The 25,334-nt window shown below is 63.9% G+C and overlaps 2 protein-coding genes across 4 annotated transcripts in view; one reads left to right on the top strand and one right to left on the bottom strand.

Annotated features, from left to right (window-relative positions):
- The window catches only part of NOC2L (NOC2 like nucleolar associated transcriptional repressor), a 16,091-nt gene extending 8,768 nt beyond the window's left edge, over positions 1-7,323 (top strand). Inside the window, exons 13-19 of the mRNA XM_003939673.4 lie at positions 2,939-3,052; positions 3,303-3,404; positions 5,009-5,152; positions 5,256-5,369; positions 5,941-6,079; positions 6,448-6,534; positions 6,769-7,323. Coding sequence (XP_003939722.1) covers positions 2,939-3,052; positions 3,303-3,404; positions 5,009-5,152; positions 5,256-5,369; positions 5,941-6,079; positions 6,448-6,534; positions 6,769-6,875 — 807 coding nt within the window. The 3' untranslated portion in view covers positions 6,876-7,323. The remainder of the gene's footprint in view (positions 1-2,938; positions 3,053-3,302; positions 3,405-5,008; positions 5,153-5,255; positions 5,370-5,940; positions 6,080-6,447; positions 6,535-6,768) is intronic.
- SAMD11 (sterile alpha motif domain containing 11) lies at positions 6,976-25,334 on the bottom strand. Of its 3 annotated transcripts, none has more exons than XM_039473604.2 (14): positions 24,393-25,334; positions 23,279-23,370; positions 20,050-20,231; positions 19,321-19,371; positions 15,579-15,703; positions 12,295-12,384; positions 12,014-12,154; positions 10,117-10,279; positions 9,204-9,319; positions 9,002-9,080; positions 8,436-8,932; positions 8,120-8,244; positions 7,722-7,832; positions 6,976-7,615 (listed from the first exon to the last, which is right to left on the bottom strand). In XM_039473604.2, the coding sequence occupies exons 1-14, from the start codon at positions 24,907-24,909 to the stop codon at positions 7,370-7,372; spliced, it is 2,535 nt and encodes an 844-aa protein (XP_039329538.1). In that variant the 5' UTR covers positions 24,910-25,334; the 3' UTR covers positions 6,976-7,369. The 3 variants fall into 3 exon arrangements, with proteins under 3 accessions (XP_039329538.1, XP_039329539.1, XP_039329536.1); XM_039473605.2 differs by having other exon boundaries at positions 12,014-12,151; XM_039473602.2 differs by having other exon boundaries at positions 15,579-15,670; positions 24,393-25,333.

Here is a 25,334-nt window from a genome sequence, read left to right as displayed (position 1 = left end):
GGATACAGGTGTGCATCTGTGTGTGCATGTGTGCATCTGTGTAAACCATCTGGGTGCATGTGTGTACCTGTGCACATCTGGTGTGTACATCTGGATGCGTGTGCATATCTGGGTGTGTACATGTGTGCATCTGTGTAGAAGTGTATCTGCATCTGTGCATGTGTGCACTATCTGGGTGCATGTGTGTGCATCTTGCACATCTGAGTGTGTACGTGTGCACATGGGGTGTGTATGGTTGCATCTGTGGGTGCATGCATGCATGTGCGTCTGTATGCATTTGCACATCCGGGTGTGTGTGTGCATGTGTATGCACATCAGTCCATGCGTTTGTGTGCATGCACATGTGTATCCCTGAGTGCCTGTGTGCCTGCATGTGTGTGTACGTGTGCGCTTACCTGTATGGGTGCATATCTGCTTGCGGGCATGCATGCATGTGTACACCTGTGTGTATGCACTTGCATGCATCCGTGTATGTACCTGTGCATGTGGGCGTACTTGCACACATCTGTGTATGTAGCTGTGTGTATGCATGTGTACACCTTTGTGCATGTACGTGTATGTACCTGTGCATGTGCATGCTTACATGCATCTGTGCATACGTATCTGTGCATGTGTATACCTGTGTGTGTGTGTACCTGTACATGTGGGCATGCTTGCACACGGTGTATATGTAGTTGTGCATGTATACAGCTGTGTGCATGTATGTGCAGGTACCTGTGCATGTGTGCATACTTGCATGCATCTGTATATACGTGCCCGTGTATGTACCTGTGCGTGTGGACGTACTTGCACACATCTGTGTATGTAGCTGTGTGTATGCATGTGTACATCCTTGTGCATGCATGTGTATGTACCTGTGTGTACATGTTTGCATGCATCTGTGCATACGTACCTGTGCATGTGTACACCTGTGTGCGTGTGTATCTGTACATGTGTCTGTACCTGTGCATGTGGGCATACCTGCACACGGTGTATATGTAGTTGTGCATGTGTACAGCTGTGTGCATGTATGTGCATGTACCTGTGCATGTGTGCGTATTTGCATACTTGCATGCATCTGTGTATACGTACCTGTGTACACCTGTGTGCGTATGTACCTGTGCATGTGTGTGTACTTGCATCCGTGTATGTACTTGTGCGTGTGGGCGTACTTGCACGCATCTGTGTATGTAGCTGTGTGCATGTGTACACTTGTGTGCGTGTATTTGCACGCGTCTGTGCATACATACCGGTGCATGTGTACACCTGTGCGTGTGTATGTACCTGTGCACGTGTACTTGCATGCATGTGTATATAGCTATGGATGTGTACGTCTACAGTGTGTGTGTATGTTCCTGTGCATGTGTGCTTGCATGCATCTATGTAGCTGTGCATGTGTGCATATGTACACCTGTGTGCGTGCATGTGTATGTACTTGTGCTTGTGTGCGTACTTGCATGCATCTGCATATGTACCTGGGCGTGTGCATGCACATGCATCTGTGTGTGTGTAGTGCATGAGTGCATGCTTGCATGCATCTGTGCACATGCACATGCCAGTCAGGTTGGGAAAGGTTGGAGTCTGAAACTGACATTCAGTGGGTGGGCTAGGCACCAACCCACCATAAATTTAGGAATTCACGATCTCCACTCCGGTTAATGAGTTGTTAGTCTCATGAAGGCTAAGAGTCATGTCGCACCTGTCCTTGGGGCTGGGTCCCTAGGTTGCCAGGTCCAGAAGGTATGGAAGTGCCAGGCATGTTCTGATTGCCCTTCCACCGAGGCAGGGATGTTGCGGTTTGTGACTGTGTGAGCGTCTCTGGGGAGCCGTGTTCACTCCTATGGCAGCCAGCAGTGGCCTCTGCCCGCCGAGCCCTTGGCCTGGCTGCCGTCTTGGCACCCCGCTGTGGACCTGCAGCTCTGCTGGCCGGCTCCCCACATGCTTCGTGCCTGTCCCCTGTGCCCCGTCTCCCCTGGCTGCATGCTGTCCTGCAGCATCTGTGTTTCTTGACCTCTGCACTGCCCTGGTTCACTGCAGCTGCACCCTGAAGGCCCCTCTCATGCAGGGATGCAGGCTTCTCCTGGAAAAAGCAAACCCCAAAGGCTAAAGCAAAGCCCTCAGCTGTAGGCTGTGTCTGCCCTTCCCTTGGTGCCTGGGCAGGAACCCACTCACCCACCCATCCTTCAGCCCAGGCTGGAGAAAAGGCAGTGCCCTCCCAGGAGTTCTTCCCTGCTGGGGCGTTTTTCCATCTGGAGCTGAGCTCAGCTGTCCAGCAGCCACCCCTGCTGAGTGGGGTCTCTTCCTGAGGCTTCCCCGCTTGTGCCCCCTGTAACCTGCTTTTGACCTCTGGGTGCCCCAGCATGTATCCTGGATCTCTCTGGTTCACAGCCTGAGGGCTCCTGTGTGAGGGGTCTCCTGGTGGTTGGGGAGGGGTCACAAGGCTGAGAAGCTGGACTAGACTCCCTCTTTGCTTTTCCTGGCACATCCCATGGAGGCGCAAAGCCTATGGCTACTGTGGAGATACGGATTGAAGGGGGTGCCCAGGTCTCCCGTGACCTCCATCCATCCCTTCCTGTGCTCAGCACTCCTCGCTGTTGCTGCTTCGTCCTCTGGCTGTTGGGGACGCAGCCTGTGGCACGTGGCGCTGCCGTGCTGAGGGCTGGGGCGGGCCATGGGGCCATGTCATCGGGAACAGGGCTGTCCTGGTACACTGTGTGGCGGGGAACTCCTAGGTCTCCAGACACTGATCCTTAGTGCTTCCCAGGATTTTGGGAGAGGGCCTGTGTTCCTGGTCCTCTACTGACTCTGGGACACAGCAGGCTGTGTGGATCCACGGGGCTGGTGCCACGTCTGGCTGCTCATCTCTGGTCTCAGGTCAGGTCTCCTTGTGCTGAAGCCTGAGGACCAGGGTGCATCCTGGCATGGGGTCGAGGCAGACCCTGACACGCCCTCGGGGCAGATGTTCCAGCAGGTCGACTTCAACAGGAGGCCCGGGCGCATGAGCTCCAAGCCCATCAACTTCTCTGTGATCCTGAAACTGTCCAACGTCAACCTGCAGGAGAAGGCATACCGGGTGAGACTGGCCTCCTGGGGTGGAGCCTGGGCAGCTCTGGGATGGGGTTGGCTGTGCCAAGGTGGATGGGAGGGGCTGGCACCCTCCAAGGTCAAGCATGGACCTTCATGGTCTCCAGGGCTGGGGGCCTGGGGGCCTCTTCCTTGAGTCCCTGCCCTGGAGATGGGACTGACCTGACAGCCTGAGGGTTGGGGCCCGAGTGCCCAGCCCTCACCTCTACCTCACGCACTCGGCCCTCCCCTGCTCTCAGGATGGCCTGGTGGAGCAGCTCTATGACCTCACCCTGGAGTACCTGCACAGCCAGGCACACTGCATCGCCTTTCCGGAGCTGGCCCTGCCTGTGGTCCTGCAGGTGCGTGTCCTGCCCACACCCCTCAGGGGCTGCTTGGTGGCCGACTCAGTATATCTTACATATGGGCTCAGCTGCCTGGGGGTGGTAGGAGGTGCAGTCTTTCTGGGTACCGGGCCGAGGACGAGCCTGACTGGTATGGACACGGGCAGCTCCTCCCTGGGGCCCCCATGTAGGGGCTGTTGGGGTGTGGGAGCCTGAGGGTGTCCTTGGGGGCCATGGGGCTCTGATGGGTTCTAAGCCACTCAGGAGGTTTGAGGCAGGCCCGGGCAGTGGGCCAAGGACCCCAGGAGCACAGCCGCCCTCTCTGCAGGCTGGAGCCACATGGCCCATCTTCAGTGTTGGGGCTGTGTACTGACCCTGGCTCAGGCTGGTCCCTGGCCACACAGTTCCCCAAGGCCCTCCCTGGGGTGGGTAGTGGGCTCTCAGGTGTCAGGAAAACCCAGCCTGCCTGGCCAGGTACCCTGAGTCAGCCCCGCCTTAGGCAGGGGTTGGGTGGAGTGGGTGGTTCTCCCTGTCCTCAGAAGGTCCTTCTGGGCCCCACAGGAGGTCTCTTTGCTCAGCCCAAATTTTTCTAACCTCAGGGAGAGCTGTGCCTAATGGTGGGGGTGGGGGTCCTTGCTGTCTGGCCCTAGTGGCTAGAATCAGATTTGCCAATTACAGGTCTGTGGGGTGCAGGGTGGGAGATGCTCTCCTGAGCCACAACTGGTCAGAGGCTCATCCAGACACAGGTGTGTGCGTAGGTGTGTACTTGGTCACATGTGATCCCACACATCGTCACATGCACACACAGGACTGTCACATGCACAGAGCTGGGACCTCCTTTCCCGGGGCGGGAGCACTCACAACAGGGGCAGCAGCCTCTGTTCCTCCCGTGTCCTCTGGGGTGGTGACGCCTGGGATTTGGCGCACCTCTGCTCTGGGCTCAAGGTCCCAGGGTTGGGGTCTGGAGTAGGGTCAGGAAATGTTTTTGTTAAGGTAGACACAGCAGCCTTTGTGGAGTGTGCCATTTCTCAAATGTTCAGCTGCACAGGCAGCCACAACAGCCATGAAGATGGACGCGTGGCTGTGCACCAGTAAAGCTCTTTATTTAGGTAGAGTCTTCCTGTGTCACCCAGGCTGGAGTGTAATGGTGCCATCTCTGCTCACTGCACTTTCTGCCTCCTGGGTTGAAGTGATTGTCCAGCCTCAGCCTCACAAGTAGCTGGGCCTACAGGCACCTATCACCACACCTGGCTAATGTTTGCGTTTTAGCAGAGATGGGGTTTTGCCATGTTGGGCAGGCTGGTCTTGAACTCCTGACCTCAGGTGATCTGCCCGCCTCAGCCTCCCGAGGTGCTGGGATTACAGTTGTGACCCACCGCGCCCGGCAGAAAACTTTATTTCCAGAGACGATGAGCAGGTCGGGTTGGGCCGGAGGGTGGGCTGATTCTGCGTCTGCCACCCCAGCTGTAACACGTGCCCTTGGGCTCTGGGATGGAATCCGTGTCCCCCTCCTGGTGTACTGCCTCCCTGTGGCTGCCACGTGTGGCTTTGCACAGGACCTGAGCCAGCCGTGCTCATGGAGCTGCTCTGGGCTTCTGTGGCTGACCCCCTCTCTTCCGCAGCTGAAGTCCTTCCTCCGGGAGTGCAAGGTGGCCAACTACTGCCGGCAGGTGCAGCAGCTGCTTGGAAAGGTTCAGGAGAACGCGGAGCACATCTGCAGCCGCCGCCAGAGGCTCTCCTTTGGCGTGTCTGACCAGCAGGCAGTGGTCCGTGGGCCCTGGGGGCAGTGCCGGCACCTGCCAGGGTATGGCTGGGATGTGGGGGTCTGCCCAGGGTCGGGCATGACCCCAAACTCTCCCAACCCCCCAGGAAACCTGGGAGAAGCTGACCCGGGAAGAGGGGACCCCACTGACCTTGTACTACAGCAGCTGGCGGAAGCTGCGGGACCGGGAGATCCAGCTGGAGATCAGCGGCAAGGAGCGGGTACGGCTCGGGGTGGGGGGCCTGGGGTGTGATCCGCTGGGTGTTAGAACCAGTGCCAGTTACGGTGGGGTCTGGGGGTGTGGTGTGATTTGCTGGGTTTCAGATCTAGTTCACTGACTATGACTTGAGGCCAGGCTGAGGGTTTGGAAGCAGTGCCAGGCAGCAGGGGCTGTGCTGCTGGGCCTCCCTGACAGGGCATTGCCCCAGGCGGTTCAGCTTGGAGAGGAGTTGGTGTTGCAGAACTGGCCAGAGCCAGGAGTTCCCAGGGAGGGGAGGAAACACCCCCTCAGGCCTGATGGGTTCGGTGCTCTGGGGCAGTGGAGTGGCTGGACTGACATCGGCGTCCGGCATGTGGGCAGCAGGGGTAGGTGGGGCGAATTGGGAAGGGCTCTGCTTTTGACCTTGGACATGGAATGAATAACTTGGAGGATGGCTTTGTGCTGATTTGGGAACAGCGGGGGCTAGAAATTGGCCACAGGGTCCTGGTGGTGGGTCTGGTGACGCCCGTCCCTGCTGTGGTCGTCAGCCCCTGCCTACTTCTACCTGAGGCCCTGACTCCTTGCCCTTCCAGCTGGAAGACCTGAACTTCCCGGAGATCAAACGTAGGAAGGTGGCCGACAGGAAGGATGAGGACAGGAAGGAGTTTAAAGACCTCTTTGACCTGAACAGCTCTGAAGAGGATGAGGACACGGAAGGCTTCTCAGAGAGAGGTGGGGCTTCGAGGTGTTCCCAGGGAAATGGGCATGATGGCTCTCCGGGACTTCCCAGAGCCACAGGGTCACTTGCATCCACCCTGCAGGGCTCACAGCCTCTGGCCCAGCTGGGGCCAACCTCAGTGTTACCCAGGCTTCTGGTGCCGGCTCCTTCCTTCTTTGGGATAAAGGCCTACTGGGATGGGTAACATGTGTCCCCAGGCCTGTGACCTCGCAGTTCCTCCCCAGTAATCCCCTCCACCAGCTTGAAGTCAGTGGAGGAAAGGCATCCAGCAGGGGTGCAAGCCTGGCCACCTTCCTGCCGCCACTGCGACTGCTGGTGGACGCTGTGGGTCGGAGTCACATGGCTCTGCTCCTTGTTCCAGGGATACTGGGGCCCTTGAGGACTTGGCACGGTGCCGAAGAGGAGGAAGAGGATGGTGAGGAAGAGGACGACAGCAGCAGCTCCGAGGGTGAATGGTCTTGGGGGAGCAGAGCAGCAGTGGGTGGGGGAAGGGGGCTCTGGGCAAGGCTTACCCCTCCCCAGGGAGGCCTGGCCAAATGCTCTGTTCTCTCTGGCTCTGGCAGCCAGCAGCGGCGGCGGGGATAAATTAATTAGCGCCGTGATTAATTAGTGATGAGTAACCTCCAAGGCTGGCTTCTTCCTGATAAAGCAGAATTTATGTAGCCTCCGTCTCTCCCCACAGATGGAGACCCAGACGCAGAGGCGGGGCTCACCCCCGGGGAGCTGCAACTGCTGGCCCAGGGGCCTGAGGACGGGCTGGAGGATCTGCAGCTCTCGGAGGAGGACTGAGGAAGCCCGTTTGGGGACCTTCGGGGGCTGGTGGCCAGTGTTGCCACCTTTCTGGCAGTCAGGCCCAGAGGCTAGCGTCTGCGCAGCTGGGGAGGCAGCGGAGAGTGGACAGGCTTTATTCATTTTTCAGTGTGGAAGCCCTGACGCCCTGGGTGGCGGCCTGCCTCCTGCCAGAGCCCCACAGCTGTGCGCTGTTGGGGTGTCAGGGGAAGCTGACCTTGACATCAGGATACAGACCAGTTCCTGGGGAGGCTTGGAGACCCCTTCCACCTCCTCTGCCCTAGGTCTGCAGACCTCATTCATCAGCACCAGGCTCTGCGGTCACCCCTACCCCATCTTTGGAGATGTGTTTGTTTCCTTTGAAGTCACATTTTCCCTTGAAGTGCTTTTCTTTTTTGCATCCCAAACCAAAAGAAATAAAGCTGTGGGAGGCAGGGCCATTGCTTCACGTGGTGGCTCCTGGGAGTTGGTGTGCCCCCCGACCCCTGGCCACCTCAACACAGAGGCTGGGGTGGGTCAGGGGCCCCTGGAAGCAGGGCCAGGGTCCCATTCTCCTGCTTGGGCGAAGCGTGGCTGGCAGAGGCATGGCCCCCTCCATAGGGGGAAGTGGCGTTCCTGGGGGACAAGGGTTGCTCTCCTGTGCTAAGTTCCCGCTCCGGGGCCCGCAGGGTTGGTGGCTGCAGCGGCAGAGCCACAGGGAAGCTGGCCATGTAGAAGACGCGGCCCAGGCGCCGGGCCACCTGCAGAGACAGGGCCTGGTGGGGCTTCCTGAGGGGCTGCTGCACACCCACCGGGGGCTTTGTGCCCAGCTGCGGCCAGGAGGCCGTTCACCGTCCAGCAGCTCACCTGAGCACGGATCTTGAGGGCGGGCCCCAGCTTCAGCCCCATGGTGGTCAGCAGGTGCTCTTCTGTCAGCAGTGGCAGGGTCTCCCCGTCGATGCCCTGCTCCCTGAAGACCTGCAAGAGGGAGGGAGGCTCGGTCCAGGTGGCTGCCCCATCCTCCAGCCCAGCAGAGCCAAGGAGAGCTGTTTGTGCAGCTCACGGAACATCTCTTAAAAGATGTGTTGGGTTTTAGTCGCCACCGAGTGCAAAAAAAGGTGGGGCGCAGTCCAGCCCCTCCGTGCACCGGTTTTAGGGAAAGACAGGGCTTCACGAATGGCCTTACCCTACCATCTTTCTCCAGTGAAGTAATGAGTACCAGCTGGCTCCAGCCCCACCCCAGGGACTGTGGCCCCCCTCCTTACCCGCGTGTACTCTCCACAGCCAGACAGGCCCCCCACGAAGCTGCAGACATCATCCACGGTCCACTTGCTGACGTCCTCAGGGGCTGGGGCCTCCTCCCCATCCACGGAGAGTCCCCCCACGGTTCCTGAGTTGTGGGGCGTGTTACTAGGGCTCTGGCTGGTTTTCCCGTACCCGCCCGTCTTCTGACCTTCGTGCGCCCCAATTGCTCAGTTGTGGGATTGACGCCTAAGGGGCGTTTTCCTCCCCACAGATCCCCTCCCCGCTAAGACCCTTCCACAGGCCATCTGCAAGGATCTAGAGTGTGGGGGTGCCCACCTGTGTGGAAGTAGGGGCTGACGGCATAAGGGAAGCCCAGGGGCAGCGAAGGGGGCAGTGTGCACCCTGAGAAAAGCCCCTTCCCCTCAGCGCCGGCCCCTCCAGCTGGAGCTTGGCCCGGAGCGGGCTCCTGGCATCCGGCAGCTGCCGTCTCGGGGTCCTCTCCGTCCGAGTCTTTGGGGGGCTCGTCCTCGGAGCCATCTTGAGCCCAAAGCCTGGCCCCCGTCATCTCCTTGGACTCGCCGGGCCGGGCCGAGGCAGAGCCGGGACCCCCTTTCCGGGGAGCTCGCCGGGCTGGGTCCCGGGAGGGGGTGGGGGGTCCTGAGGTCGGGGGCCCCTGGGGGGGCAGGGCCAGCAGCGGCGCCGCGCCGTGGTTCAGCACCAGCAGGGTCCCGCGCCGCTGCAGCTCCTCGGCGCCGTCGGCGTGGCGCAGGGCGGCCTCGGGCGCCAGCAGCTGCGGGTCCTTCTGCCGCACGAGGTCGGCGGGCAGCTCCAGCCTGGGCCGGGGCAGACGCGGGTCAGCAGCCTCCCGGGCCGCGCCTCCCCGCCCGCCGCCCCGCACCTACCGCGCCAGGTTCTGCTTCCGCAGGAGCTCCTGCTGCCGGACGAACATCTCCGCCTGGGCGGGGGGCAGGAAGCCGTAGCCTAGAGTGGGGAGGGCGGCGCAGAGTCGCGGGTCCGAGGCTGCAGCCGCCTGCCCCGGCCGGCTCGGCTCCCGGGGGACCGAAGGCCCCGCAGAACCCAGGGCCCGCGCGCCCACCTCCTCACCTGGGGTCTGGCACAGAGCCGAGGGCACCCCCAGAAAGGGGGGCCTGAGAGGGGGGCCCAGGGCGATGTGAGGGGCATTCTGCGGCGACAGCAAGGGGGGCGGCTGCGGCAGCTCCCTGCGGACGGCAGCGCGGTGAGCGGCGCCCCCATTCCCGTAAAGGCTCCGCGCCCCTCCCCCGCCGCCGCCGCTAATTGCCGGCCCCGCGGGCGGTCGATGCGCAGCTCGTTACCGCCCCGGGTCCCGCGACATCCCCGCCCCCGCCGGCGGCGCCAATTAATCTCGGCGGCGGCTCGGAGGCCCTGACCCCGCGGGCGGCGGCGGCTGCCGCGGTAATTACTGCGCGCCGCCTGCTCCCTCCCCTGCGGACTCGGCGGCGGGGAAGCGGGGGCGTCATTAGCCGCAAGCCGGGAGGCGGCGGCGGCAGCTGCAGATGCTGAGTTCAGGGACCGGGCCGGGACTCGGTCCTCAGGCGCCCCCCACCGCTTCTCGAGGCCCCCCGCCCCGCCGAGTCTCCTGGACCCCAGAAGCCGGGATCTGAGCCGGGAACGGATCCGGCGCCAGGATCCCACCCCACCCCCGCCCCAAGCTCTGAGTTCTCTGGCCGACCCGTGACCCCGGGGTCCCAGACTTGGAGCTCCCCTCTCTTCTCAGGCTTGAGTTCCCGTTCCCGGGCCCGCAGGATCCCCCAGATCTGCCTCAGCCTCCCCCACGCGCTCCAGCCGCGCCCTCAACACTGCAGCCCAGGGAAGTGTCACTCCCCGAAACGTTTTGCCCAGATCCAAACCTAGACCTGAACACAGTGCTTGGCACGCTCGGGGCGCTCATCAGCCGCGCTGAGCGCGTGGGGGTGCGGGCCGCTGGCATGGCCCGCCCACCCCAGAAACAAGCCGAGAACCGCAGCCACCCCAGTACCTCTCCGAGAAAGACGGGCCGGCGGCCGGGGCGGCGGCCTCGCGGTGCTGAGCTAGGCCCTGCTTCCGACGCTGACCTGCCGTGGCGGGGGGCAGGTGGGTTTCCAGGCCACTGGGGCTCCTCAGAGCTGCGGCTGCCACCTCCTGCCGGACCCTCAGGAGATCTGGGTGGGGGACAACAGCAGTGACCCCCCCCCAGCTATTCGACCCCCTCCCCAGGCCGCGTCCTGGCGTAAACTCTGAGGTGGGGAGCTAACCACACCACCCGGCTGTGCTGGGCCCTGCGCTGGTCTCGGGCACCAGGCAGAAGGTTGTCCGGCCACAGGGCCGAGGCCGCAGACCAGAGGCTGGGCGGGGAGGTGTCTGGAAAGGCCCTTCCCCAGGGGAGCGGGTGCCCGAAGGCCTCTGGCCTGGGAGGAGGTTGGAGCCTCGCAGGGAGGGGCTGCGCGGAGGTCCCGAGGGCGCAGCGCCTGCGGGGCGGCCAGAGTACAGGAGAACCAGCGGGGGCAGACCGCACAGGGGACCCCCTCCTCGGAGGGCAAGGAGATGTGGGGGTCCCCGCAGTAGACACGGTTGGCAGAAGCTTGCCACAGAAGCGGGGCAGCGCCGGGCCCGCACGGCCACACCAGCACAGGGGCCGTCAAGTCCCGGCCGCGCACGGTCACCGTCCCGCGTGGCCACACTCGCCCCAATGTCCACGCAGCGCCCGCGGGTGCGCACGTCTAATGCGCCTGGTCCTGGGTCTCTCGGCCCCTCCCTGCCGCCCAGGCCCGGCCTCCCGAGTCCCCGCAGCCCCCATAGTGAAGGCTCCGCCAGCTCCACCGCCGCCTCTGTTTATAAATTAATTACCCGAAAGCGGAGGTGGGTCCCGCCCCGGGCCGGGTGCCAGCCCGCAGAGCCCAGCCGGCGCGGCCGCCCGCATCGATCCCAGCGGGGCCCAGCGCCCCCGCGCTCGCGGCCCGGGTTATTTACAGCCGGCTCCGCGGCTGGGCGGGGGCGGGGGCGGTGGCGCGGCCTGATTGACAGCGCGCTCCCCGGCGGCCGGCGCCCCCTCCCCCGCGCGGCCAGCAGAGCGGCCCCGGGCAGAGCAGGGAAAGCAATTAAAAAGGAGGATTTTTAAATTATTAACATTTGGTGAATTATTCAGGCTCTTGGTGCCTGAGCTGCCCTGGGGGATGGTGCCTGGTGTGAGGAATCCTGCCTCCTTTCCTGGCGCCCCCACCCACCTCTAGCCAGAAAAGCCCAGCTCCCCTGCCAGTAGACGGCTGAGGCCTGGGAGGCTGTGTGCAGCAGGACAAGGTGTCTGGCTGCATCCCGGAGTGACCCTGGAGAATGTCATGAGGTGGGGTGGACAGGGTCAGAGCCGACGAGGGGGAAGGGTGAGGTCAGAGGCAGCCCCTCCAGCTGGGGGTCTTCAGCACCTGGGGAGTGCTGGTGGCCAAGTGCCCAGTGCACCCAGCCAGGCCTTTCTGCTCAATGCCCCTCCCCAGGCTCCCGGGGCAGGCGTGTGGCAGGTCAGCTCCCGGCTGGAGAGACGACTGAGACCCTAACCCTAATCCTAACCCTGTGGTCCGGGAGCTTGCTCGCCTGTGGAGGCGCTCCTTAGATGCCCACCGCCCACCCTCACCTGGGTCCACCCCGACTCCATTTCTCCATATATAAAATGTGAGTTACCCACGAGCCTGGGGGACACGGAGATGTGGCTTGCCCCAGGGGACTCGGGGCAGGACGTCTGGCAGAGGGGGCACTCCCGGGACCTGCATCCAGCCTGGCTTTGGATCCATCCTTGGATCCTGACCTGCATCCAGTAGGGCCTCAGCAACAGGAATGGCTCATTACATGTGGGTGGGGAGGTGATAAGGGCTTGTGTGGTGGGATCGTGGCGGGGGGGTCCTCACCGTGGCTGGGGAGGCCCAGGTGGTAGAGCCGCTGAGGGTCCTCAAAGGTGCCGGCCTCGCTCAGTGCCGACACGAGCCGGCGGTACTGGTCCTCCGGGGCCATGGTGGGCCCCAGCTCCGGGGGCAGCAGCAGTGCCTCTGCTGGGGAGGCCGGAATGAGAGGCTTCTCCAGACACTGCCGAGGACCACCCACCTCTGGAACCCCTGCCCGAGATCCAAGGGACCCTCCGGGACTGCCCCCTCTCCTGGCGCCTTGTCCCTCACCCTGGCCGGGCTCTTACCTTGGGGGGATTGGCTTCGTGCCCTCTTCTCCGAAGAGCAGTCACTGCTGATATGGGAGGAATGGCCCAGCCTCTTGCCCAACAGGTCACCTGCAGGTGGTAGTGAGTGCCCACCCTGCCTCTCAGGGAATGGACGGGGGACCCATCCCCTGCCCCAGCTCGCTCCGCCTGGACCGCACCCACCATCTCTCAGGCGGCTTTGGTCCTGGTGAGTTCAGGCCTTGCCCAGCCGGGGGCCCCAGCCTTCAGCGAAGAGCGCATCATGCCTGGCTGTGGCAGGGCAGGGGCACAAGGCATCCCTGACACCAGCTCTGGTCCCGGTACGTGTGCGGAAGATTCACGGCAGGCACCCGCTGCCCCACCAGCCAGCCCGGCCTCTGGTGCAAGGTAGTGAGCCCCCCAGTATCCCCCTGGAGAATAAAACTGGGCACCACCTTGCCCTCCTGGACAGGGGTGAGGGCAGGCTGTGCACAGTCACCCGCCAGTGTGGGGTGAGGTGCGCTGGGCAGGACCTCGCCCCTGACCTTTTCCTGCTCCGTGAGGCACTGGGCTGTGGACCACCAAGGCCTCCTCGAGGCCCCTCCATTCCCAGGCTTCCTCCTTGGTCACACCCATCCCTGCTCTCAGAAGGCCCAAGTCCTCCTCTCTGTCCCACTCCTGCCTGAGCTAACACCCTGGTGTGGCTGTCACGCCCTTGTCTACCTGCCCAGCCAGGCTGTGAGCTCCTGGGTTCACCTCCTCAGCCGTGAGGCCAGCCCAGTGCCAGCCCCAAACACAGCCTAGTAGCTGGCAGAGGGGAGGCCCAGGCCAGGCCCAGCTCACTCGCCTGAGATCCTCCCTTGGGTTCTCCTGACCACACCCATTCCAGACCACAGCACTATGTACCCACGTCCCACCCAGCCCAAGCTCCTCCGAAGCCCCTGACGCCTCGCCCTGGGCATCTCCCGGGTCAGCCACAGTCCCTCTGACTCTGGCCCATCCTCATCTTCATGAGGCCTCTAAGTGGGTGGGGTAAGGGGCCACCCCCCTGTGACCCAAGACCTGTATGAGGCCTAGGCAGTGGGACTCCCAAGCCTGTCCCCCCCGCCAGCCCTCCCGTCAGCTCTAGGCCTAATTCCTTTTTCTTATTCCCTTAATCTGTCATTTTTATCAGGCTGGGGAAGTGCGGCGGCCACACCGATCAATCCCACATTACAGCTGACAGAGCGGTGCTAATAACTTATTGATCTTGGCCGGGCAGCCATCAGGCCCGGCCCCATAGAGAGGGTCAGTCCCATGGCCTGGTCCAGGGTCCCCGCCTCAGTGACAGATCAGGGGACACCTGGCCGCACGCAGATCCAGGCACCACTGCCCGGGCCCCCCACAGCCTGCTGTGCCAGAACTCAGTGGGTAGGGAGGGGTCCCAGCAGGGCTGGGGCAGCCTGGCACTTTCCCACACCTGCTGCCTGGCCCACCGTGCACACCCTCGGGGTCAGCAAAGCCTCTCACTTCCTAGCAATCAGTTTTCCACTTATACAGTGGAAACGCCCCTCTCGTTCTGCTGGGGGCTAAGGCCTCCTCATAGCCTGGCCAGAGCAGGTGGAAGGGGGCGGAGCAGGTGGAAGGGGGCGGAGCACGTGGAAGTGGGCGGAGCCGGTGGGAGGGGACGGAGCGGATGGAAGGGGTGGAGCCGGTGGAAGGGGCGGGGCGGGTGGAAAGGGCGGAGCCGGTGGAAGGGGCGGGGCGGGTGGAAAGGGCGGAGCCGGTGGGAGGGGGCGGAGCGGGCGGAAGGGGCGGAAGGGGCGGAGCGGGCGGAAGGGGCGGAGCGGGTGGAAGGGGCGGAGCCGGTGGAAGGGGCGGAGCGGGCGGAAGGGGCGGAGCCGGTGGAAGGGGGCCTGCCCAGAGACCACGGGAAGGCCGCGGAGGACACGCTCACTCGAGGACCCCGGGTGGTCTCACAGAGGCAGACAAGGACCTGCTCTGAGTCCCTCACAGCCCAGGGACCAGGGAGGTGCTGCCTGGTGGGTGGGGAGGGTCCGGCCAGGAAACAGGATTGACGTGTGGTTTCTGGGGTCACCGGAAGGGAGAAGAGGTGAATGCCCCCAAGGGTGAACGCCTCCTGCAAGAGGAAGCTCCCGGGAGCAGGCCAGGCCCTGACACTGAGTGTGTGGGTGAGACCCGCCGGGTGTGAGACCCCGGACACGCAAGGTGCTGCAGAACCTGGGGCCCCAAGGGCCAGAGCGCTGCCGGCAGCCCACCTCGCGGGCACCACACGGGACCCCAGATGTGCACACACGCACACGCGTGGACCTGAGCAGGCTCCCTGTGTGAGCGCACGGGGAGGGGCTGCTGGCTGAGAATATCTCAATCTTTACGGGGCTCCCTCGCTCTACCGATCGATGAGGCAATTAGATTTTATCAACCATCTCTCCGCCGTCTGCAAAAGCCGCCCCCACCTGGCCCCACAAAGGCCTTCCCAGGCCCACGAAGACACGGATGGGGGACACAGATGACACGGATAGGGGTGCCGAGTTCCAGGGGGGCCTCCCCCGCCGCAGCTTCCCAAGAGCTGCAGGCCCTGCTGGGAACACGCCTGCCTGGGTCCACAGGACCTCCGGAGCACCCGCCTCCTTTCACGGCCCACCCGGGGCTGATGCTCAGCTGTGTCCCTCTCTACAGCAGTGGCCTCTGAGGGGGGCCTGGGTCCCCAAACTGCCCTCTCCCTCTGAGGTCCTGTGTCAGGACCCCCATCCCCCTGAAACAATTGTGACCAGGCAGTAGCACCTTCCTCAGGCACAGGCTTCTTCCCTCCCAGAACCCTAGAAGGCAGGACCAGGGACCCCTTCCTCCCGGAGACCCCTTCCCTCCCAGAACCCTAGAAGGTGGGACTAGAGACTCCTTCCTTTTGGGGACCCCTTCCCTCCCAGAACCCTAGGAAGCAGGACTAGCCGGGCCTGCACTGAGCAGTCTCCAGTGGGGGTGAGCACGCTCCAGCCTGTAAGCCAAGCCACTGCGGGGGGTGCATTTCTGAACCTCTAAGGCCTTGCCTACGTCTGCCCTGTGAAGAGGGGGTGGCAGGCCCCGGCGGCTCCAAGCCCACCCCAGCAGCAGCCACAGCGGAGCCGCCGCCTCGGCCTCCTGTCTGCCCGGCTGGCTGGGATTAACACAATTACCATCACATGCAGCCCTGGGGGACAGGCCGCTCCTCCTCCCTCTCTGGCTGCCTGCCAAGGCTGGCCGGCAGCCGCCACTGTCCTCTGGCCCCACAGCCACGACCCCTCCCTCAGGCCCCCTGGGCTCCTCACCTGCGGGTCCCAGGCCAATCTCCAGGCTGCCTCTCTGGAATTCACAGCGGCTCTGATGCTCCGGCATAACGAGGTGGCGGCTGCGGTGGACGCTGGAGCAGAACAAGACCAGAGAGGCTGACCCCCTGGGCAGCGGAAGAGGCTAGAGCCCAGCCTGGGCATGGGGAGTGAGCCTGGGGACGCCCTCTGAGCGCCGCACTGCTGTGCCCACGCCTCTGCATGCGGCCCGTGACGCCACCGTGTGCACACCCACGGAGCAAGCCAAAGCGACACAGAACCCGGCCCCAGGACCCCACTGCTGCTCCAGGGAGGATCTGTGTGGAACACCCAGCTGGCTCTGCCTTCATCCCTCCTGAGAGACTCTCACTGTTATCTCACTCCCTGCCCAGGGCCCGGCTGCTCCTTACTCCCTGCCCAGGGCCAGGCTGCTCCTTCGGGACGGGCCCGGAGAGCACCACCTGCCTGCTGCCAGCCCCTCGGGGCCATCTTGATGAGAACCTGCAGCCATCACCAGCCCTCAATTTCTGCACACAAGGAAACTGAGACTCAGACCACAGTCCTGCGGCTGACGAGATGCGTGTACGTGCACGCGCACGCACACAGACACGCACACACGCGTGTGCACACATGCACACACGCACACACACACACACACACACGGTACCCACATGGCAGGCACCAGGGCCGACATCCCACTGTCCCCCAGGCAGGTGTGGGCTTGGAATCAGCATTTAACTCTTTTGTTCCCTGTTTCTCCTCTTCTTGCTAATTCAGCCGCATCCCACATCCACTGGGGTCCCAGAGAGCAATGGCAGGAACTGTGTGGAGTACGGCCCTCCACCCCTTCCTGGTTCTGTGAGCCTCCCCCCAGGTCAGCAGAGAAGGGGCTCCAAGACCATGAGACACCCCCCTCAGCAGCACCCCTGCAGTGTGGTCCCTGCCCACCTGCAGTGGGGCAGCCGCCTGGCTGCACTGACGCTGGCGGGGCCTCTGCGCTGTGACCTGGGAGCGGACCCTAAACCTGGTTAAATAGCCCCTGGCCCCCCTGACCTGGGCTGGCTGGAGCTGGGCTAATCCAGGGCTGCCCCTAAGCAGATCAGTTTCAGCACCAAAGACTCCCAGGCTGGGCTCTAAAGCTTTCCGGAGACCCAGATGCCGGCCTCCCCCACCCCCACCGGCTCCCAGTGGGAAGGGAAGCCCCCCAGGCACACAGGAGGGCAGGTGGGTGGGAGTAAGTACTTTATGGGATTAATTGGCAGGAGTCTCATCCCCTCCATGATCCTAATCGATGCGGGGGTGTCAAGAGAGAACTGCTGGCCTCAGCATGGGGTGGGGGCCAAGGGCTGTCCCAACAGCCACAGCTGCCACAGGGTTCTCCGCAGGGTTCCATACTCAGGTGTCCCCAGGAGGGAAGCCTGCAGGAGGAGAACTGGCTCCCCAGAGAATCTGGAGGGTGGGGGCTGGCCCATGAGCCCCAAGCCTGGCGCCCAGAAGGAAAGTGAGGGAGGGCCTGACAGCTGCTTGGAGGGGCCGTGGCCTGGCAGATGTACCTGGTGGGAAACTGGAGGCCCCCTGCCCTCCCCAGCCCTGGTATCTGCCTTGGAGTTTGCTCCTTAAGTTCCAACAAAGCCTTGCCTGGCCCAGCCTCTGAAACCCTGTTTCGGCCACTTGGCCACTCACTGAGCAGATTATGCAGTTTTATGTAAAGAAATATGAAGAAACCCTAGACATCCCAGAGTGAAGACGCAGGAACCCTGCCCGGGGGACACCAGTGCACGGTCCTCAAACACAGAACACACTCTGCTCCCTGCTTCGTACAAGGGGCGAAACCCCAACGGTCTGTAGTGGGCTGGGGTGCAGATCAGGAGGTGGGGGAACCAGGAGGGGCAGTCAGAGCCGGGGCAGGAGGGGCAGGAAGGAGAGGGTGTGGGGGAGGCTGCAGCCTGTCAGGTGAGACCCCAGCTCCCTACGAAGGGGCCTCCCACGCTGCCCTCAGTGACAACCACACAGTCCAGCACTTGCCCATTTTCCCACCAACCCAGGGGCTCTGGAGAGAGGGGCCATGCCCCTGCCTGCAAACAGTGGCTCCGGGAAGGATCTGCCACTCCAGGTTCTTGAGCACGAGGGGACAGCCCGGGGCTCTGCCAGCTCCAAAAGGCAGGTGGTCACTGCAGAGCCAGCCAGACAGGAGGACAGGGATGGAAGGGCCGACAGACAGATGGGTGGAGACCAGCGGATGGGAGCAAGCGAGTACACAGATGGTGGTGGCCCAGCGTGTGTTCTGTGGGAGCCCGCAGAGGCAGAAGGACCCAAGGACAGGCCGGAAGAAATGCAGACAGCCTGGGGCCAGTGTGGCCTCTGGGCTCCAGAACCACCATCCACTCTGACCAGACGCCAGGGTGAGGTCAACAGGCTCTAGTCCACCCAGGCGGGCTGTGCTCTCCTTCGGGGACCCCAGCACACCCTCCCTGCTGACTTACATCTCCCCCTTGGGAGATTCAGAACCTCATTCTAGCCCCAGCCCTGGCCTCCTCTCAGGGTACCCCAGGCTGCCAGCTGTCAGTGCTGGTGAGGCCAGGTGGATGGAGGAGGGGCTGCAGGCAGGAGGAGCCATTCCTGGAAGGAGGGGCGTGAGCCATGGCCGGGTTTCTCTCCAGCCTCACTGACAAATTTATCCGGTAGTGTCCCAAGTAAAAGGCTCATAAAATGCCATCAATGTTCATGACAGTTCATAAAAATGATCAGTTGAGCTGGCAACCCCAAAATGCGGTGGAAATAAGTCTAAAGATGTTTTTATTGTAATTCAGCTCTGAGATCCAGACATTCTCAGAGACATAAACCGTAACACATCTGGCTCGGAGCCAGGACACCGTCCCCTGGGGCCCTTGTGGCTCTGGCCTGAGGAAGCCACAGGGCAAGGCCTGACCCCATGAAAAGAATCCACAGCTGGGCTCTGCTCACAGACTGGCCACCCGCTTCCCCCTGGAGCCAGGAACAGGGGTCCTCCAGTTCCCTTGACCCCTTCATCGGGAATCTTCCCACATCCTGAAACTGCACCCCCAGCATCCTGCTGCCACAGCCTGAATCCCATCCCCCATTTGCCAGGAGGACCTCTAGACCTTCTCCACACACACACACCTGAGCATTCCTTTGCTCAAGAACTTTTGGTGGCTCCCCGCCTGGAGGACAGTGCCCACAGGCCGGCACACAAGACCCTTCAGCATCCAATTGAGCCAGAGCTGCCGGGTTCCCCCCTCCTCCCTCCTACAAGCCCTTCCCTGTTCCTACGCACACACCCCCTCGCCTTAGTGAACTCCTACACATCCTTTGAGACCCCACTCACACGTCCCAATTCTCACCTCCTGGTGGGTGTCTGAGAGGGTGGGAAGCGGGAGGTGACAGCCTCATTTTTGGGCAGATGGGCTCAAATGGCCAGTCTCACATGGGCGGGAAGTGCACTCTAACTCTGGGGCCAGGCTGCCCAGAACTCACACCTGAGCTGCCGCCGAGGTCTGCATCTGACTGGGCCTGGGGTCCCTCAATCTCAACTGGGCACAACAGGGTCTGCCTCCTGGCTGGGGGACAACCTCACCGCACACCAAACCCGGCCGATGCTCAGCCAGCATCAGCTCACGCTATCTGAGACAGGGGACGGCAGATAGATAGCAGGACAGCAGGTCACCGGCAGGGGTGGGAGGAAGGGAGGCAGGGAGCCACTCTCCCCTCCCACGAATGCTCCTACCTGCAGGCCGTCTCTCGGAAGGAGATGTTCAGGTCCCAGTGGGTGTGCACTCTGCAGGAAGAGAAGCAGAAGGTTCACGTTACTCCAGAGGCCCCTGACCGCAGCCTCAGGACAGCAGGGCGTGTGCAGACCCGTCTCGGGCCAGTGCCCTGCTGGGCCACAGCCCTAGGCAGTGAACGACGGTGGCTGTGGCACCCAGCACCATCTGGTGCCGGCTCCACGTGCTGGGGTCTCCCACCAGGACAGGCCCACGGGCCAAAGCCAGCTCCTGGCCTGGGCAGACACACGCGTCAGGAAGAACCGCACCGCGGCCCCGTCTCCCTCCGGCTTGCTGCCCTCCCTCGGAGGAGCCCTCAAGTGGTACAGCAGGCGGGGCCGAGGCTGCTTTCGTGTGGTCGGTCATGAGCCCAAGCAGAACTCCTTATTGCTGGAGCTGCTCTGGCCAGACTGAGACCCGGTCAGCAGGGTAGCTGGAGTGTAGGCCCGGGCTGGTGCAGACCCCTGGGTGTGCAAGTAAGCACTGCACAGCAGAGGAGTCGGGGGATGCCGGACGGGGGCAGACGAGGAAACAGCTCCCGCCTGCAACCCACACCGAACCCTAAAAAGACCAGCATCTGAGGGGAGGTGTGGAGGCCAGTGTAGACACCTCATCTGAGCAGCTGAAGGCCAGAAGCCGCGGCCGGCCCCCTCCGAGCCTTGCGCCTTCCTGCCGGCCCTGGGTCCTGGTACCTTCTCTTCATGATGTGGATGTGCGGGCCATCTTCCCGCTTCAGGCCCGGCTGCCGCCCACAGGTGGGGCCACTCCCGTCACTGTCGCCATCGCTGGCAGAGAAGCTGGGGGTCCGCTCCTTCTTCAGGCTCCGGGTGGCCGACAGGGTGACTGTTCTCTTGTCCGCCAGCCGCCCCCGGTTCTGGTGGGGCAGGAGGAGAGGAAGGTGAGGCCGGAGCAGGCCGTCAGTCTTGTGGGAGCCTGCCCTGACTTTGATCCCCTGGCCCAGCCCCAGGCATGGCAGAGGCACCCTCAGAGCAGCCGCCCTTCCTCCACCACCACCCGCCTCCAGGACGGGCCTGGGGCCAGCAGGAGCCACGACTGGCCAGAGACCCAGAGGACAGCCGAGAGACGGGGTCTCAGCTGTCCCCCGACAGACGCCCACCGGCTCAGCCGTCCCCGCCCCACCCCACACCAGCCTGGTTCCGCCGTTTGTCCTCCCAGCCCTTGAGGATGTTGGAGGGTCCCAGCCCATTCGTGGGCCTGGGTTGGGGCCGCCCCTGTGTGGCAGGCGTCCCTCCTGGCTCACTCACGTGCCCTCACTCCCAGCTCTCTTCCCAGGGCCCCCGCGTCTCCTGGGACCTGCGTAGAACCAGCGTGGCTCTAGTGGACTCGCACAAAACACACACACACACACACACACACACACACACACACACACTAGTTACCTCCAGCTGCCTGCCTGCCAACCCCAGCATGTTCTTTGTGAACCCTCTCCCCCGCACAGCCCGCCACCGACGCCAATGTGACAAGCGAATTCCCTTTTATACTTCATCAGCGCCATGCAGAGTCCAGCTCAGGGGCAGCTGCTGCCTGGCACAAGGCAACTGGTAACTGTGAGCCGAACCCTCGCAGAGTGCAGGCTGGGGGCTCACAGGTCACCAGACGACCAGCCCTGAGCAGCCCAGGTGCCCTGTTCCACCAGCCCTGCCAGGCATTTCACGTGGCTTCTTTCTCCCCATCTCCCCTGCACCCACTGAACGAGTGGGTGGAGCTGTGGGTGCCTCTGGTGGGAGCACAGACGTGCACCATATGACCCCTGCAGAACACCGGCAAGCCCCGAGCTCACACACACATGTGGACACGCAAATGCATGGACATGCACACATGCGGTGGACACGCACACACACTCAGACACGCGAACACACGCAAACATGCGCATGCACTTGGCGGACAAACACAGCGGACACGCACACACGGACACTCAGACATGCGCGGACACACGCAAACACGCACACATGTGGACACTCAGCGGACACACGTGGTGGACACACACGGACATGTGGGCACGAATACGCACAGCAGACACGCACACACGCGGGAACACGCACATGCGTGGGGGGACATGCACACACACATGGCGTACACGCACACACGCACTCAGCACCCTGCATGGCACAGCAGCGCAGGCCCAGCCCCAGGTGCTTCTGGATTCCTCCATTGTGTTTAGGTCTTACCACCCCCAAGGGAAAAGGAGGAAAGTCACTGATTATTTCCCGGTGGCGGGAAGCTTTTTAAAATTTAACCGTGGGCCGCTGGTCCTGGGGTGGCGGAGGCCCTGAGAGCATCTAACTCCCTCTCCTCCTTCAGTCACCGGTCTCCGTGGACTTCCTCCCTCCTGTTGCCAAAACAGCCGGGAGCTTGAGAAGAAGGTGTTAGGCGACTGTCTTCCTCAGACCTAGAACCACCATCACCTTCGAATGCACAGCCCCAGAGCCAGCTCAATTTGGGCAGTGCCCCCTCTCCAAGGGTCTGGAAGCTGGAGCATCCCCCCATCAGGTGGAAGCCCCCTTCACAGAGCCAGGTCTCCCTTCAGCAGCCACTGGGCCTGTGCTGGGTCCCCTCTTTTCCCTCCACCACAGCTCAACAGGAAAACCCAGCACTGCCGAGCAGGGGGTGGTGGAGCATGGGGTCTGAGGTCCCTGCTAAGACCCTGCCCTGGCCTGGGCGGCCCCAGGCTGTAGCTGCAATGGCTGTCTGTGCCTGTGCTTCTGTGAGTGGGCTGGAGCTGGGGGTGCCTTCAACAGCCACAGCCTGTCTGGTGTGTGCTGTGCTGGAGAGTCCCGCTCTGCCCCACCTTTCTGCCCAAGCCCCATGGTTCAGACGATCTGATGGCCTCTTCTCTCACACCTCCCTTCTCTTGAGAAGAAAACAAAATGCTTTTTTCTCTGCTTCTTGTCTGTAGGATGGGGAAGAGGGGGAAGCCAAGACCAAAAGATGGCCCCGTGGAAAAAGGCCAGGGCCGGCTGGCTGGGAGCGGAGTCCACCTCAGCCCGTGCTGCACGGGGCTACCCCAGGCCCAAAAGAGGCAAGTGAGGGTGCGCCCGGCCACTCAGGCCCACTCTGCACCTCCGCCTCTCTGACCCCTTCCCGGAAGAGGGGCTCCCGAGTGGGCCAGGAGCTGTAGCCCTAACCCCAGCAGCCATGGCCCTAACTGGCCCCAAATTGGTCCTTCCCAACAGGCATTCCTTTTCAGACCAATCCTCCAACCCTCGCTGCCCGACCAGGGGGCTGAGGGCTGGGTGGGGGCGCAGGTGCCTCCCTGTTCAGAAGGCAGCACCCAGCACCCCCGTCTTTCCTGCCTGCTCCCTCAAGGGCATCGATAGCTATCTACCCTGGGCTGGGACCTTGAACGGCCTCCAGCTCTAGTTCTCTGGACATCAAAGGACCACACTGCAAAGACTCTGCCTCCGGCCAGGTTCTGTGTCCCTGGGACACCCAGACGTTCAGGCCCTTGCCCGGGGCTCTGGCTCTCCACACCCCAGAGACACACGTCACTCACACTCACACTCTGTGGCTCCCCAGAATGCTGTTGCACCTACAATCACACCTCACCAGCTGGACCAGAAAACACAGTGACCCCCAAGCTGTGACAGAGCCCAGGTTTAATTATCCCACTCATGGAGAAGACCTGGACCCACACCACTCGAGGAGACGTAGTTCCAAGTCACCCTAGGGGAGGCTCCAGGACAGGCACGGTCCTCCTGCCTCCACACCGGGAGGGAACTGGGGAGCCTCCCCCTGTCCAGGTTCAAGGCTGGGCGAGCCAAAAGCAAAGCCCCTCCCCGATGCCCTTCGGACCTACAGCACACCCGCAGGGACGAGGTTAGGACTCTGGATCCTGAGGACCGCAGGGACAAGCTCCGCAGTGGAGAGAGCAACTCCCACCCCAAGAGCCCCGCATCTCACCACCGGGGAGGATATTCGGCAGCCCGGGCAGTCGCAGATTGGAGGGTGCACCTGCAGAATCCCCTTGGACATCAGCGTCTTCAGACTTTTCCCTGCGAGCAGAGCCGAGGCAGACCCTGTGAGGGAGCGGGCGCTTCTGGGCGCATCGGCTGCAGGGCCAGCCCCCTTTCCGGGCTCGCGGACGAAGTGCACCCCGACACCCCCCCCCCCACCGGCCTCTCCCGACCTCCCAGCCCGCTTCGCGCCCCACCCTCGCGCACGCCGCGGGGATCCTCAGGGCTCTGCAACTCCAGCCCTCGAGGAGCGCCCTCCCCGGACGCAGCGCCTGAGCGTCCCCGCGCCGCGCCCCTCCTCCCGCGCTCCACCCTCTCCCCGACCCAAGGGAGCCCAGGCAGGGCCCTGAAAGGCTGAGTCCCGGAGGCTGAGCGGCCTGGCAGCAGGAGGGGGCGGCCCCCGGGAGCCACCCGCTGCTCAGGTCCTAAGTTCCTAACACCCCGCGGCTCCTGGCGCTCACCTCGCCCCCCGGGTCCCCGCTCCGGCGCCCCCGCGTTGCACCCTTGGGGCCAGGCGCCCGCAGGCGCCAAAACAGGCTGCGCCCCGTCCTGGCGCCGCCGCTCGGGCTCCGCGTACGCCCCCGCCCCGCCCCGCGCCGCGCCCCCGCGGCCCCCGCCTACCCCGCAGCCTCCCCCGCCGCGCGCTCGCCCCGCCGCTCCCGCCCGACCCCGGGGCTCTGCGCCCTCTCCACCCGGCTCCTGCCCGCGCTCTCGAGTTCCCGTAAACTTCCTTCGGGGCTTAAGGCCCAGGAACCTCGCAGACACCTTCCGAGCGGAGCGGCGGCTCGCGAACCCCAAGCGCTGTGGCCTAAGCTGGGGGGGCGGTGCAGCGAGGGGAGCTCTGCCCGTGTCCGCCGAGGCACCGCGCGCGCGGCAGGGGTTTCCCCACGCAGTCCTGGAGCTGCAGCGCCCCCTCGCCCGAGCCGGAGGGCTCTGGGTGTCCGAGTCGGGTCGGGGGTGGGGTCCGGACCCGCGGGTCCCCGGGGAGCCCAGGGAGGGACCGCGGAGGTTCGCGTCCCCACGGGTGTCGGGTTGGGGAGCGGAGGGAGGGGCGGCGACACCTTTGTGGCGGATGCTGCGCTTCCAGTCCTTGGCCGTCTCGCGGCCGCTGACGAACTGGAACTCGTTGGGCGTGAGCCACTCGCCGCGGTGGCGGATGGACGGGCCCTTGCTGCCCTGGCAGAGTTTGCGCACGTAGAGCAGCGCGCGGTTGGCGCCGCACTCCACCTCGATGCACGGCTCGCCGTTGTCCAGCAGCGGCTGGAAATCCGGGACCGCGGCCCCGGTGGCCGAGAAGCGCTCGAGGGCGCGCGGGTCCCCGGGCAGGTGGAGGTGCGGGGCGGCCCCGGGCAGGCTGAGGTAGGCGCGCGGGGAGCGGAGCGGCGGGGCCAGCAGCGCTTCGTAGCCGGCGGCCGAGGCGGGCAGCGAGGCGGCCGGGGGGAGGGCCGCGGCCGCGGGCAGTGGCGCCAGGTAGCCGGGCAGCGGCGGCAGCGGCAGCGCGGCCAGGCTCGGGTGGAACGTGGCCAGAGCCAGGGCCAGGTCCTCGCGGCCCGGGAACTCCTTCTTGATCGCGGGCATGGCGCGCGCTTCGCCGGCGGCAGCAACTTACTCCGGCCGGGGCTGGAGTCGGGTCTGGCCGCGCCCCCACCCCGGTCAGCTACTGCGCCCCGGCGCCCGCCAGGCCGCCCCGGACTGCTGCTGCCCGGCCCGGCGGGGCCTCGGCGGCCGGAGACATGGAACTGCCGGCGCTGCGATCGATCCCGCAGCTCCGCGGGGCGTCCGGGGTCCCACGCCGCGGCCACCTGCGTCCGCGTCCGGGGCGGTCCCGCCGGCCAGGCCGAGCCCCCAGCGAGGAGTCGCGGAGTCCCCGCCCCTCCCGGGGGTCCCCAGCCCCCGCCCCGCCGCCCCGGCCGCGTCAGCCGAGTACTCGCGTCCACTGGCGCGCGCCCGCCCGGCGGGGACTTGGGAGACTCCGCCGCCGCCGCCGCCGCCACAACTTGGCC

Source organism: Saimiri boliviensis, chromosome 11 (assembly GCF_048565385.1).
Source record: "Saimiri boliviensis isolate mSaiBol1 chromosome 11, mSaiBol1.pri, whole genome shotgun sequence".
NCBI lineage: Eukaryota > Metazoa > Chordata > Mammalia > Primates > Cebidae > Saimiri > Saimiri boliviensis.
This window is presented reverse-complemented; position numbering and strand designations above follow the sequence as displayed.